Raw genomic sequence first — 15,550 nt, 5'->3', positions numbered from 1 at the left:
TCATTCCTTTTTCCCCAGCCCATGACACAGTGTGAGAGAGATGATGTGGCCATTTTGCCAAAAAGTTTTACACCCCTGTCTTAAAGGATGGAAACCTTTGAGTTGTTTTGGTGACCCTGTGCTACCTCAGTATCATGCATTTATATGAAGTTTCTATTTCCTTGTTTCATCATTTTGACTTCTGGGTTGTGTCTTTATCCTGCATTATTAACATTATCCTTGGATAGCTGCCAAGGAGATGCAACTATTGATGCTGAAATGATTTCTCATTCCTCCGTGTACATTCCATACCAAAGAATCTGATCTGAGTTAAAAATGTGATATGCTGTGCTCTAGTGTTCTTGCTGTATGGAAACAGAGAGAAAGAGAGAAACATGCAAAACAACTATCATCTTGAAATCGGATTTAATTACTTCTTTTCTCTGTTAGCAGCTGCTTGGAGTTGAGAGCTGGTTTTAGCACAATAACATAGCATTTAGGCAGAAAAATGCAAATCAGAAGGCCAGTGTTGGAAGCCAAGATGGCAAAGACCTCCACGGCCACCACGTCTTTCCCCTTGGTGCTCAGGTAAGCAGGAATGAAGGAGATCCACACACTGCAGAAGACCAGCATGCTGAAGGTGATGAATTTGGCTTCATTGAAAGTATCTGGCAGTTTTCGGGCAAGGAAAGCGACTGTGAAGCTGGTGAGGGCCAGAAAACCAACGTAGCCCAGGACAGAATAGAGCATGATGATCGACCCTTCATTACACTCCACTATGATGTGCTCAGTCTGGGAGTGCATGTCAACATCTGGAAATGGAGGAGAGGTGGACAGCCATACAGTGCAGATCCCCACTTGAATGAGGGAACAGGAAAGGACAATGGAGTGGGCCACTTTTTTCCCCAGCCATTTCCTCATCCTGTTCCCTGGCTGGGTGGCCATGAAGGCCAGGACCACAGTGATGGTTTTTGCCAAAACAGAAGAAACAGCCACAGAGAAAATGATGCCAAAAGCCAATTGTCGGAGAAGGCAGGAGACCTTTCCAGGTTTGCCAATGAAGAGCAGGGAGGAAAGGTAGCAAAGCAGGATGGAGGTGAGAAGAATGCAGGTGAGGTTTTGATTGTTGGCTTTGACAATGGGAGTGTTCCAGTTCTTTAAAAAGATCAGTATCACCATAACTGTTATTGCTGTAAAGGAAACAGCAATAGAAACCAAACTGATTCCTAAGGGTTCCTCATAGTTTAGGAAGGCTCTCTCTTTGGGGATACATTGATCTTGATTCTTGTTTGGGTACTGATCTTCTGGGCATTCATCACAATGAGCTGCATCTGAAAAGGACAAAGAGAGTGTCAGTAGCTGTATGAATCCAGAAGAATGATGGGAGGTTGAGAGAAAATGTTGGACAGGAATTCCCCATTTTCTTTGTAATCACTTCAGTGCTTAGGGTTGGGGGAGTGAATGACCAAATGCAGCAAGGGATAGGCACCAGCGGGATTAAGTGCACTTAACTGTATGATGGACTGCCTCTGAAGTCTTTCAAGGTGCCTCCCTTGTTGCATTTGTAACCAGTGTTCCCGTTAAGAATCAGTGGATCATGATTTAAGTATTTGGAGAAGAGCAGACCATACAAATGCATGTGCTATGGTGTTAGGGTGAACAAATATTTGCAAATATTTCCTGGAAAATCTGTGCACTGCCACTTACCTGTCTGGTTAGACATCATGCCATCGGGACAGGGAGTGCAATCATAGCAACAGATTGCTTCTCCCTCTCGAACCGTCTTGCTGTGTCCAACGTGGCAGCTCTGAACGCAGGTTGAACGAGGCACATTCGAAGAACAAAAATGTGAAGCAAACATTTGATGCCCACCACAAGAACCATCCTTCCCTTTCAGTGCACTTCAGCTTATCAAGAGCAGGAGCTCAACTCAATTCTGACCAGCAACAGAGAACTCCCCTGCTGCCAGCGACCTGTTAAGGACTCCTGTTGTATTTGACTTCAGCGGGGGTTCTATACTCACATTTCTGTAGAGCGGTTTTTCTCAAATTGTGGGTCGGGACCCACTTGGTGGGTCGTGAGCCAATTTCAGGTGTGTCTCCATTCATTTCAATATTTTATTTTTAGTATATTAGATTTGATGCTACTGTGGTATGTGAATGCATTTGGGAAAATGTTTCAGACCTGTACTTTTAACAAGCTACTATGTATATTCTTTTCACAATGATAGTAAATGGGACTTACTCCTGCGTAAATGTGGGTAGGATTGCAGCCTAGGATTGTAAAAAATTTTCCTACTTGATGATGTCATTTCCGGTCATGACATCACTTCTGGTGAGTCCTGACAGATTCTCATTCCAAGAACTGGGTCCCAATGTTAAATGTGTGAGAACCGCTGCTGTAGAGAGATTTAGTCTTCCTACTGGGATTCAAAACAGTTCGGAGCAGAGCCCAAATGAAACAGGAAATGCATCGGAATTTGGTTTTATTCCAGAAGTGCTCTTTTGCTAGCAGAAGACTTAGTATGCTTTTATTTTATCAGGGAATTGGCCCAGTATCACTGGCATTCCTGGCCCCTGTGCCGCCCGAGGCCAGGACCACAGAATGCTGCCCCTCCCCCACTGGTTGCCACCAGGCTGCACATGGCCTCCTCTCGCCCTCCAGAGGCCTTCAAGTGCTTTTAGTCACTACTTTCAGTTTTGACATGTGCACCGTCCATAGTCCCCAGAATGCCTCCAGAGGGCAGCCAAAAGCAGTGGTGAGGCAGCAAGGATGGCAGCAGGGGTGTGTATGATGGCAGGGGGACCAGCCGGCTCTGAGGGGTGGCACCCCAGGGCATTTTACCTCCCCCCGGTATGCCAGTGCCCAATAGCAATTAGATTCTGATGCGATAACATCTAAGAATAACATCCATACCGGGTAAGATGGTGGAAAGCCTCATCAAAGATAGAATCTCAAAACACATAGACGAACAAGCCTTGCTGAGGGAGAATCAGCATGGCTTCTGTAAGGGTAAGTCTTGCCTCACGAACCTTTTAGAATTCTTTGAAAAGGTCAACAAGCATGTGGATGCGGGAGAACCCGTGGACATTATATATCTGGACTTCCAGAAGGCATTTGACACGGTCCCTCACCGAAGGCTACTGAAAACCTCCACAGTCAGGGAATGAGAGGACAGGTCCTCTCCTGGACTGAGACCTGGTTGAAGACCAGGAAACAGAGAGTGGGTGACAGTGGGCAATTTTCACAATGGAGAGAGGTGAAAAGCGGTGTGCCCCAAGGATCTGTCTTGGGGCCAGTGCTTTTCAACCTCTTCATAAATGACCTGGGGACAGGTTTGAGCAGTGAGGTAGCTAAGTTTGCAGGCGACACCAAACTTTTGCCAGTGGTGAAGACCAGAAGTGATTGTGAGGAGCTCCAGAAGGATCTCTCTAAACTGGCAGAATGGGCAGCAAAATGGCAGATATGCTTCAATGTCAGTAAGTGTAAAGTCATGCACATTGGGGCAAAAAATCAAATCTTCACATATAGGCTGATGGGTTCTGAGCTGTGTGTGACAGATCAGGAGAGAGATCTTGGGGTGGTGGTGGACAGGTTGATGAAAGTGTTGACCCAATGTGCGGTGGCAGTAAAGACGGCCAATTCTGTGCTTGGGATCATTAGAAAATGTATTGAGAACAAAACGGCTAATATTATAATGCCGTTGTACAAATCTATGGTAAGGCCACACCTGTAGTGTTTTGTCCAGTTCTGGTCGCCGCATCTCAAAAAGGATATAGTGGAAATGGAAAAGGTGCAAAAGAGGGTAGCTAAGATGATTACGGGGCTGGGGCACTTCCTTATGAGGAAAGGCTATGGCATTTGGGCCTCTTCAGCCTAGAAAAGAGACGCCTGAGGGGGGACATAATTGAGACATACAAAATTATGCAGGGGATGGACAGAGTGGATAGAGAGATGCTCTTTACACTCTCACAAAACACCAGAACCAGGGGACATCCACTAAAATTGAGTGTTGGGAGAGTTAGAACAGACAAAAGAAAAATATTTCTTTACTCAGCGTGTGGTTAGTCTGTGGAACTCCTTGCCACAGGATGTGGTGATGGCATCTGGCCTGGGACGCCTTTAAAAGGGGATTGGACAAATTTCTGAAGGAAAAATCCATTACAGGTTACAAGCCATGATGTGTATGTGCAACCTTCTGATTTTAGAAATGGGCTATGTCAGAATGCCAGATGCAAGGGAGGGCACCATGATGAGGTTATCTGGTGTGCTCCCTGGGGCATTTGGTGGGCCGCTGTGAGATACAGGAAGCTGGACTAGATGGGCCTAAGGCCTGATCCAGTGGGGCTATTCTTATGTTATTATGTTCTTATGTTCTTATGAAGTCTTTCATGGTGCCGCCCTTGTTGCAGTTGCAATCAGTGTTCCCTTTAAGAAGCAGTGCATCATAAATTGTTTGCAGCAGAGCAGGCCAGTACAAAGGTATATGTTATGGTTTTAGGGTGGACTAATATTTGCAAATATTTCCTGGAAAATCTGTGCACTGCCACTTACCTGTCTGGTTAGACATCATATCATCGGGACATGGAGTACAATCATAGCAACAGATTGCTTCCCCCTCTCGAACCGTCTTGCTGTGTCCAACATGGCAGCTCTCAACACAAGTTGATCGAGGCAGATTCTAAGAGCAAAGAATGAGGAGAAACGCTGAAGCCAACGTTGGATGCCCACCACTATGACCATCCTTCCCTTTCAGTGCACTTCACCTTATCGAGAGCAGCTCACCTGACCAGCAACAGATTACTCCCCTGCTGCGAGTGACCTCTTGAAGACTCCCGTTCTATTGGATTTCAGGGAGAGTTCTATTCTCACATTTTGGTAGAGAGGTTTCTTTTTCCTACCGAGGCTCAAAAGAGCTCAGGGCAGAGCCAAATGAAACAGGAAATACGTCAGCATTTGGTTTTATTCCCAAAGGGCCCTTTGCTAGCAGAAGACTTAGCATGCTTTTATTTCATCAGGGAACTGGCCCATCGCACTGGCATTCCTGGCCCCTGTGCTGCCCCAGGCCAGGACTACAGAATGCTGCCTGCCCCAGTGGTTGCTACCTCTTACCATCACATCCAGGAGGCACGTGGCCTCCTCTGGCCTTCCGGAGGCCTTCAAGTGCTTTTAAACATCACTTCCAGTTTTTGTCGGAAAACCAGAAGTGACAGTTTGCAGGGTTTTGAAGAAGGCCTTGTGCTGCCATCTCAGTTCCCAGAAGGACTTCAGAGGGCAGCCGAAAATGGCGATTGGGAGATGTGGATGGCGGTGGGGGTGTGGATGGCAGCTAACTGTGGTTCAGGATTGATTAGGTCGGTCAGGTGTGTCCCCATTCACTTCACTTCATTTTAAGCATATTAAACCTGATGCTACCATGGTATGCATGATGGGAAATGTGGCAGATCTGACATGTGCAACCTCCACAGCCCCCAGAATGCCTCCGGAGGTCAGCCAAAAGCAGTGGTTAGGGGGCATGTCTGGCAGCAGGGGTGTGGACGGAGGCATGGGGGCTGGTCAGCTATGAGGGGTGGCGCCCCATGGCATTTTACCTCCTCCCCAGGTCTGCCAGTGCCCAATAGTAATTAGATTCTGATGGGGTAACGTCTAAGAATAAAAAATAGGAACATAAGTAGAAGCTCTTTTAATGTCCCCCACTATGGCCATCCTTCTTTCTCCAGTAGGCTTCAACTTGTTAAAACTTGTACATGGGACACAAACTTTGAGTCCCACCTCAAAACCCAGCTATCTATTTGATATTTATCTCAACGTTTATCTCAATATAGGTATTTGTTTAATCAACATGACATGCTATGTGCCTTGCAAATATGTCTAAAATAGTTTCATTCTGTCTTTTATTTATTTTAGCCCCGAGACCCACTTTTTAGAATGACAATCTATTGGGACCCAAAAGAAGTGATGTCATTAACCTGGAAGTGATCTTATGGCTTCTAGTGACATCATCAAGCAGGAACGGTTTTCACTCCCCCATACAACAAAATTAGAGTAAATAAGTACATTAAAAGTTTACAGATTGACTTAAAATAAAGAACAACCCTCCCAAGCTGTTGCCAATCTGTTTTTAAAAAATGCCCCAAACACCACACAGACTGCAATCCTATTCACACTTACCTGAGTGTTATCCCCATTGACTATCATCGTTAAAGGAATACCCATAGTAGCCTGTTAAAAGTGCAGATCGGTAACATTTCCACAAATGCAGTCACACGCATCTAATATATTAAAAATAAAATACACCTTGAAATGAATGGAGGCCCACCTGAAAATGGCTCGTGACACACCTCGTGGGTCCTGACCCACAGTTTGAGAATTCAATTGAACTCAGTGAGACTTATTTCTGAGTAGGGAGGCATAGGATTGCTCTGTAAGGGTACAATCCTATGGTCACCCTGCACTGCCAGAACTCACATTCCAGCATTGCAGGACACTTTGTGGCAGCACAAGAGCCGGGCCTCTGTTGCGTGCTGTCAGGCCAATGCCACAAATGGTGAGCACCACAGAGTGCACAGCCGTGGCTTCAGGAGTCTCTACCATCCCAAGCAAGTTGTCGTCAGGGGTGGGCCATAAGCAGAGAGGAAGAGTAATGGGGCACTTCAGGGGAGGAACTGGGGTGTGTCAGGGAAGGAAAGGGTTGATCTGCTGGCAGTCATGCATTTTGGATTCGATCCCCTATTTTTCAAGCTGCTCCACCCTCTGGATCTCCTTGGGCTCATACCAATTAACTGGCTGGCATAGGTAGAAGGAGACCCATAAACTGTCAGGGGCCTATGCAGAGGTAAGGGGAAAGTATGTTCCCTTACATCTCAAAGGCCTCTCATTAATGCCTTCACCATAGAATGCAGTGCATGTCTCCAGGAACGTTCAGATGCTCAGGAATGCTTGGGTGGTGTGGGTAAAATCATGTTCCCAGGCAAATGAGGAGGTCACCTTGCTGAAGAATTTTAGCCCTACCTCCTTAAATCTGCTATTCCACACAATGGCATCATCGTGGATGGTAAACTCTTGACTTGGAGACATCTTTCCAACTTGAATCTTAAGGAAGGATTGATTAGGGAAAGTGACCCAATTAATAACATCAAGTCCAGATGACAATTCCTCATCGGCAAACCAGACTTCATGGCCAGCACCATTGTTAAAGTGGACATTTTTCAGAAAAGAGTGCATCTAGATTGGACAAAAACGGAAAGTAGAAAACAGTTGATACCTTAATATTGTACACTGTATTATCAAACACCCAGTCAAAAAAAGGTACCTGTAAACCTGAGATGTACCAATTACAAGATACAAGAACATTTTATTCATTCATTAAAAACAGAATAGGCTTGGCAGATCTTCCTCATCTTTCTCTCCTCTCAGCTCACCATTATATCCATCCAACATTTCCATATCTTTGGGCCCAATGCTATTCAACTTTCTAGTACTGATGCCAATGGGGCATGCACTACATCCTGCAGTATGGGGCTAGTCACAGAGGCCTAGGGGCTACACTGCAGCTGCCTTGGTGATAGAAAGCTGGAAAAGTTGAGCTCTATTGAAGTATTTCATTTGTTCCTCTACTCAGTGGTTTACAGGGAGCTTTGTGTTAACAATACTAGTGGCTGGTTTTCACAATTAAATATTTATATTCCATCTTTCTTTCCTTTTGCAACTTAAAGCATTGCATCTGGGATGCCCAGTTTGACTGTCTTCAAAGTCCTGCAAGATCCAGATCTGCTTAGCTTCAGCAGTGTGTCCACCCCATGTGCCCAGGGACATGATTTCACCCACACCAGCCATTCCATCCACAGCAATTTCATTTAGAAGAACTTTTCATTCTGCTCAGTAGCAAGTTTCTTCCTACTAACTGTGTTTGGAATTACATCATACATAACCATATCAATGCAGTGAGGAATATACCTGCCACGGTTCAATGTTCAACAGTTTGGATGTGTCTCTGTTCAGCACTGTTTTTGGTCTGGGCAAAAACATGGCATTTAAAGCATGCGCTACAGCATAGAGAGCATTGTAAATGCGGTAGCTCTGATCACTCATCTCCATCTCAAACAGAGACTGAGACAGGCTCTCCAGTTTCTCCTCTCCTGTACAGTGTTCCCCATCATGGAAACACCTGAATGCAAGTTTGTAGAAAACGCAGAGAAAACGTGTGAGTGACTTATCAGGCTTTAGAGTCTGAAGGAAGTCCTGGAATCCTGGCACGGGCCTTGTGGAGGTTGTGAAAGACAAAGTCCCATGGAATGTTTTTGCACAGAAGCCCTCATTTTGTGTAGCTCTGGTGATATCCCATTGAGGTAGTGTGATCCAAATCTTCCCTATATGGGATTTATAGATAAATTCAGCAATATTTAAAATGATGGCTAGTGTTACCAGAGACTGAGAGTCCCCACTGACAATAACAACATTGGCTGTCGTTGATAAAAGTGTAGGGCGTATACTTAATATATTTTTTAAGTATGTACTTTGAGTGGAATCCACATTAAAATCCTTGGGAACGTCAGTCCTTTTTAAGAAGGCAACACAAATGCTATTCTGGGCAAGCAATGGTGTCAACATTTGCACGAAGCCTTCTCCACTATCATCCTCTGAAACAATGAGGCCAATCCATGTCCATTGAAAATGCATCAGTAGCTGGACTATTCCGGTGTGTAGAGTACCTTCCCTTATTGCCATCCAGTATATAAAAGGAAAATTATTTCTTGTGACTGGCATCTCATATGTTCCATAGGTAAGCTAACAGGGGGAAACATGGTTCATATCAGGTTTGAGAATTAACCACTGTTTTCCAAACCAAAGTGTTTACTACAATCCAGATTTTTGCTTATCAATGATACTCTGAGTATACTGAACAATGTATCTTTGTAGACATTCCCATCAATAAATTATAGTAAGTTTGCAATCCTATGCACACTTTCCTGGGAGTAAGCCCCATTGAACACAATGAGATTTACTTCTGAGTAGACATGCAAACCAAAGTGCTTCTCTCCAATATTACACTCCAAATTTTTGCTTATCAATGATACTTTAAGCATAATGAACAATGTGTCTTTAGACATTCCCACCTAGAATTTATAGTAAGTCTGCAACACTATAGATGCTTTCCTGGGAGTAAGCCCCATTGAACACAGTGAGACTTGTAGTGAGACATGCTTAGGGTTGTGCTCTCAATGAGTTACAACACATTTCCTTTCACCATGTCCACAAGCCATCACTTAAAGTCCTGAAATGGATAATGTATTTGATTCAGACCAAGCTATTGTTTTGCCGAGCTCCAAGTTTCAATTTTTTGAAAGATTAAAATCACCTCTATGGTTTGTATCCCCAGAATATGAGACATGACTAAATAGTATTAAATCAGTGCGACAAGATTGGTGCGCTTAAACTTAAGAACCGTTTATATAATGGGCTGTATTTGTGAGACATTTTCTTGATACAAACCTGAGTTTTATACACTGAAAGACATATTTTGTGCAGGAGGTTTAGCTCAGCTACTGCCATGTCTGCCTATAGATCTTGGGACACCAGTTCAAAACAACCAGAAGTATCCGAGAGTTATTGACACGCTGATAACGAGTTGACCATCGGTGACAGAGAAGAGTTGCTGTCAAGTTGCATGGGAGATGAAGCAGCCAGAGGAAGGCCAGACTGGGAGGCAATTCTATTGAAAAAAACCTCTATGGCGGTTTAGAAAACCTTGGTATGTAAACTGCCTTGATTTAAAGTCTGAGGAGAAATCTGATGACCAAGAAAGGTGGCATATAAATACCATTATTATTAAGAGCTGAAGGTCTCTCTGCCCACATCTGGGTTGCTGGTCAGTCATTTTATGTCCTCCTATACAACTGAGATCTCAAGGACCTCCTCAAATGGTTACTTTTTTAAAATAAGCAATTTACTTTTTGCATTGCATTGCCCCTTTGCAATTCTTTTCAGTCTAAAAAAAGGGCATTCACTGATAAAGTCCCAAATAATAGATAATGAGTGAGGAGCAGTTTTATGCCACACATTCATGCATCTGAATGTACATACCTGTGGAAACTTGTAGTGGCTAAGAATGTTGGCCATTTGGATGACATGATCTACCATGAATCCCCCAATGACAGACAAGACATCACCTTTCTTATCACACTTGTAATTGGGTACATTCCTTTGTTGTTTGAAGAGTAGACACAGGATGGACTTATATGTGTCCATTCCTTCAAAAAAGTTGTCGTAGATTTTAAAACCGAGGGTCATGTTGGGCAAGAGGTTGGGATTCCTGTTGATCTCATGAATGGCAAAAATGAAGGCCAGGACATGCTGATAATGTTTGTACTCTATTCTGCAATTAGATTGACATTGAGGCAGAGATAACGTCTATCACATTGTCACATGCACCACAAATACATATAAAGCAGTACCACCCACAGTGGCATTTCCATGAGCACTGTTTTGCTACAGCATTGTTCATCCTGGGCATGACTGACAGCTATTGTGAATGTAAGCGATCAATCAGTGTCAGGTTCTTGCCCCATCAAGATCAAAGTTGTTGTTTTTTTTAGTGCTGGTTCACATGGCACTCACACGGCACTCAATCACTTGAGGGACAATGACCCCTGCAGTATTCTACACCAAAAAACTCATCGCTAGTACAATGAGAAAAGGAAGCTGAATGAAAGAGGGTTAAGGAAGAGGGGAGCTGGAATGAAGTTGACCAGGACAAAAATGATTAGGTAAGATAACACTTCTTCTTTTGCCATGAAGCAAGTCTTAGCTGCCCCAATCATAGATCTGCAATGGATCTACTCAGACCTGCAGCAATGATTTTGCTTGTGCAAGTCCCAGCGGATATGTGTGAGTAGTTGGTGGCCAGGAAGGGAGATAGAATATCAATGAAGCTGGTTCCAATAATAGCCATTCCCTTTCCGGCCATGGCACACCCCTATCCCCACCCTGTTCTTTCCAACAAGCTGCACCTGTTGAAATTCCACCACAGTGCAGTCATTTGTTCCCTAGTCTTCGTGTTTCTAATAGAGTGATGGCTAACGAACACATAATAACTTACGAGAAATTGCCAACCTCCACTGCTGGTAGGCTCTGAAAATCAATTGCAGTGCGTACAGGACGTATAAGAGAGAGGACCCCACCAATGACTGCATCTCCTAGCCTAGTATCCCCATAGCTTCCTTCCAATTCACAGTCACGGGGCACATCCTCCCAACAGTCAAGAGAAGGGAGAAGCAGCAGCAAGAAGAGCAAAAACAACCACAGGGCTGCAAATGCATGTCTAACCCAGTTGCATCTGAACGTCTGCATCCTGAACTACAGTTCCAGCTACAATGATATCTCTATGGCAGGCACCTCGCTAGAGCCTCACTCTGGAGCCACATGTAAGCAGCATGTGTGGTCACAGAGTTTCCTCCTGAAATGTTTGGCCAGTGAGGCGAGCTAAAGAAGAGATGCCTGATCAATCTCTGTTCCACCATTGAGCACCGACACAGTTCAGAATAAATCCATCTCCTTTTGAAATATGGATGTATTTCTTACTGATTACCCAAGGAAGAAAATTACAGTACTGGATAATTACAGAGTACCTAAACACCTCCCTGATCGTCCTTGTGAAATGAATAACATACATGTTTATGAAGATCAAACACTATGTAATTTGGGGAAGGGCAGTCTGAACTGGGATCGTGGTGAGATGTGAGATGTGTGTTGCCTTTGCTGTGATTGCAGCAGTTCAGATTTCACCCCTCATTACAGATCAGCTTCTGAGTAGACCTGATTAGGATTCTGCCCTTAGTATTGTATATTTCATACTCTTTTTTTAAAAAAAAATATTTTATTTGTTTATTTATTACAGATACAGGAAAGGAAATAGGTTATACTTAGGGTAGGTACAACACAGGTTATACATAAGGGTATTGGCCCCTAGATTTCAACATACCTTAAAAAAAACAACACAATAATCATCAATACAAAGGCTATCATATTTATCAATATAAAAGGCTCCAGGAGGTGTCCCGCCGAGCCCGGATCCCTGCTGCATGCAGGATCACGCACATGGGGAGTCGCCATGGGAGTCGGGCGCCAGCTCAGTGCCTCCACGTCACCCACTTTCATGCGAGTAAGCCCCAGGGACCATAATGGGGCTTGCATCTGAGGAGCCAGGCAGAGGCTTAAACGCTGGGGCTGCAACCCCAACCACAATTTCCAGGGAGGAAGCCCCATAGTCTATAATGGGCCTTGCTTCTGAGGAGGCAGGCAGATCCTTGGACTCTGGCCACAATCCTAGACACACTTTCCTGAGAGTAAGCCCCATAATCTATAATGGGCCTTGCTTCTGAGGAGGCAGGCAGATCCTTGGACTCTGGCCACAATCCTAGACACACTTTCCTGAGAGTAAGCCCCATAGTCTATAATGGGCCTTGCTTCTGAGGAGGCAGGCAGAGCCTTGGACTCTGGCCGCAATCCTACACACACTTTCCTGAGTTTAAGCCCCATAGTCTATAAGGGGCCGTGCTTTGGAGCAGGCATGCAGAACCTTGGACTTTGTCTGCAATCCTGGCCACGCTTTCCTGGGAGTAAGCTCCATGGACTATAAGGGCCCTTGGGCTATAATGGGGCTTGATTCTGGAGAGGCACACAGAGACGTGATCATAGGGTTGCAGTCCTCGCCCACTTTACAGGGAGTAAGCCACTTGGGTGATAATGGGGGCTTGCTTCTGATGGGGCATGCAGAGGCTTGGTACATAGGGCTGCACTCCTTGCCCCACTTGTCAGGGGTAAGCCCCGTGGAGCTGTAATGGAGCTTGCTTCTGAGTCCGAATGCTGAGGCTTGGAACATAGGGCTCAAATCCTGGCTCCAACTTCCAAGGAATAGCTGGACTTAAGGCTACAATCCTGTCCACACTTTCCTGGGAGTGTGTTCCATTGATTTTAATGGAACTTACTGATGAGTATACAGGCATAAGATGAGCTCCAATGACTGCAAGCCAGTACAGATCCGGTAGCTCCTAAAAGGGCACATGGGAATACAAGGAACTGGGGTTTCCCATCTTGCACCAGCCTGTAGGAGGGCACTACCCCCAGCCCAATTCAACCCCCTCCATATGGGGAGCCCCTGGCCATCTCGGATTGCTTACCGCATGCACTCCATCTATGTGGGAGCTGCTTTGAAAGCTGCCTGGCCAGACTTCAGCTCCCAAGGAACTGAGCAGAGTTGATGGGGCATTTAATACTATGTTTTCCCTGGGCATCGGCAGGGCATTTAGCAACTTACCTGGTGGGCATGCTGCCCCTGCTCCTTGAGAGAGGAGATATGTGTGCCACCCCCTATGCCTTTAAGAGAAGAGTGGCATTCCATTACCAACCTGCTTAACAGGCATGCTACCCCTTCTCCTTAGGGGAGGATGGCGATCTGTTACCAGCCTGCCTAATGGGTGTGCTTACCCGTTTTCTGGGGGTGTGGTGGTATTATGTCTGCAACACGCTTACCAGGAGTTCTGCCCCTGCTCCTTCTAGAGGGGGGGTGGTGTTCTGGTGCAGAACCACTTAGTGGGCATAATGCCCCTAGGCCTTTGGAAGAGGGGAGAAGGTTTCTGTTAACAACCCATGCAGCGGTTTCTCCTTAGAGAGGGGTGATGTTTTGTTACCAGCCCACTTACTGGGTGCACTGTCCTAGCTCCTAGGGGAGGGGCAATGGATTTGTGGCCCCTTCTTCGAGAGGGGGGCGTTCTATGTATTAGCAACTGTTTAATGGGTGCTCTGTCCCTGCCCTGGGAAAGGGGTGATGTTCAGTTATCAGCCCGCTTGACAGGATTGACAACCCACTGGCAGGTATGCTGCCCCTGTTCCTTGAGAGAGGGGTGGGGTTACCAACCCACTTAATGATGAGTGGCCCCTCCTCCGGTGGGGGAGGGGTGAGGTTATGTCAGCAAAGCTGCTACCAGCCTGCTTAACAGGCAGTGTTACCAACCGCTTTAATGGACGTGCTGTCCCTGCTCTAGTGGGAAAGGTGGGATGCGCTGTCAACAACCTGCTAACAGGTACGCAGCCCTTATTCCGTTATAGAGAGGGGCGATGCCGCCAACTCACTTAACAGGTGAACGGTCCCTGTTCTGGTGAGGGAGGGGTGCGGTTCGGATGACAACCTGCTTAGCTACCCCTACTCCCTACTTTAAGAGAGGGGTGATGTTTTCCAACCTGCTTGACAGGCGGGTTGCCACTGTGCCCGGTTGAGGCACTGCAGGAGTACGTAGCACATTCAGTGGCACGAGTAGGAGCCCTGTTCCAGCACACGGACAGCTCCCCACTGACTTTATTCCAGTCTAGGGTGGTCTTTTCACGTGCCCTCATAGCCCTGGAGTTGCAGCCAAAGGAGTATAGCCTTCATTCCCTATGCATCGGAGTGGCTTCTGCAGCCGCGGTGTTGTGCCTGTCCAGGGGCGACATGCAACAGATAGGACGTTGGCGTTCTACAGCTTACAGGTGCTACGTTCGGATCTTTTAGAGGCAGGCTCCTTCATTGGCACCACCCTCTTTTATGGGGGGCGCTGCAATGGGCAGGGGTTGGGGCAATAACTTATCTTTCTTCTTCTGCAGGAGGCGGTGAGAAGCTGGTTTGTGAACTGTCTGTGGCCATTCCATGGTAGTTTGGGCCTGTAAGTGGGCAGCCGCGGGGCATTTTGGAACGCAGCTCGGGCTCGGCCCCGCCATGCAAGTTGGCTGGCTGGTCAAGCAGGGGATGCAGTGGGGCCAGCTGCTACCCACAATGCAGAGTAATTGAAGGAGAACTTGTCGTCTGACATATTGGTGATCCACCTGTGTGAAAATGATCTGTGTTGGATGTCCAGGCTGCCGCTCAGGCCCAGAGAAAGCAAGGAGTTCGCCACCCTTCAGGTTTGGCTGCCCGGCATCACGATGGTCTGGTTGGACTTTGTACAGCAGCAGGTGTGGCGTGGTGCCAGTCGCTGTGCTAAGGTGGAGAGGATGATGAGGAAGGTTGCCAAAGAGATTGGCCAGTGTGGCATGGACCGGTGGACGGGTCATTGTGCATCCAGCCATTGCCTTCTCGAGGCCTGCTGTCTACAGAGGAGATGGGAGCACTTGTCTGAGCAAGGGGAGGACATCTCTCTGAGAGACCTGCAGGATGACCTTGAGGCGCTTCTCCCCCTGGTTGGGAGCGGGGGGGGGGGTCAAGCGCTAGGCTGACTCCTCCTGGTGACAGGTGGTGTGGGTTAGGAGGTGTGAAGTGGACTTCGGGCATGCACCTTCAGGTGGCATAGGCAGGGCAGAACCCAGTTTCAGTCCTCAGGGGCTCGGCGGCACGAGGACGTAGATGGGGCCCTGGCTGGGACCGCGGGGTCCACCTCAGAGGCTCAGCGGCTCGAGGTGGCACAGCCCACGGTCCGGCTGCCTTCCCCTTAAGGGACAGACATGGATGAGCTGCGCTGCCCAACAATGGGGCGTGACTTGGAGTCGGGTGCATGCCCGCCTGGGGGCAGATGTGTTCTGGTACTGCCCAGAGGTCCCACCT

General features: G+C 46.7%; 1 protein-coding gene across 1 annotated transcript; it reads right to left on the bottom strand.

The window, feature by feature from the left end:
- Positions 1-405: 405 nt before the first annotated feature.
- LOC136652556 (vomeronasal type-2 receptor 26-like) lies at positions 406-13,305 on the bottom strand. The gene is made up of 7 exons (XM_066629494.1): positions 13,295-13,305; positions 10,063-10,354; positions 7,936-8,766; positions 6,991-7,203; positions 6,151-6,201; positions 4,534-4,660; positions 406-1,310 (listed from the first exon to the last, which is right to left on the bottom strand). Exons 1-7 carry the CDS (start codon positions 13,303-13,305, stop codon positions 406-408), a joined length of 2,430 nt encoding a protein of 809 aa, XP_066485591.1.
- Between the last annotated feature and the right edge of the window lie 2,245 nt (positions 13,306-15,550).

Source organism: Tiliqua scincoides, chromosome 5, assembly GCF_035046505.1.
Source record: "Tiliqua scincoides isolate rTilSci1 chromosome 5, rTilSci1.hap2, whole genome shotgun sequence".
Lineage (NCBI taxonomy): Eukaryota > Metazoa > Chordata > Lepidosauria > Squamata > Scincidae > Tiliqua > Tiliqua scincoides.
The sequence above is the reverse complement of the archived record's forward strand: the minus strand, read 5'-3'. Positions and strand labels throughout refer to the sequence as shown.

What these genes read in the sequence shown, in the direction of transcription:
- LOC136652556 (XM_066629494.1), bottom strand. An exon ending in TCAATGGGGATAACACTCAG is followed by an intron (nt 4,661 to 6,150) that starts GTAAGTGTGAAT and finishes CTTTGCTCTTAG; the next exon opens with AATCTGCCTCGATCAACTTG. An exon ending in TATGATGTCTAACCAGACAG is followed by an intron (nt 1,311 to 4,533) that starts GTAAGTGGCAGT and finishes TGTCCTTTTCAG; the next exon opens with ATGCAGCTCATTGTGATGAA.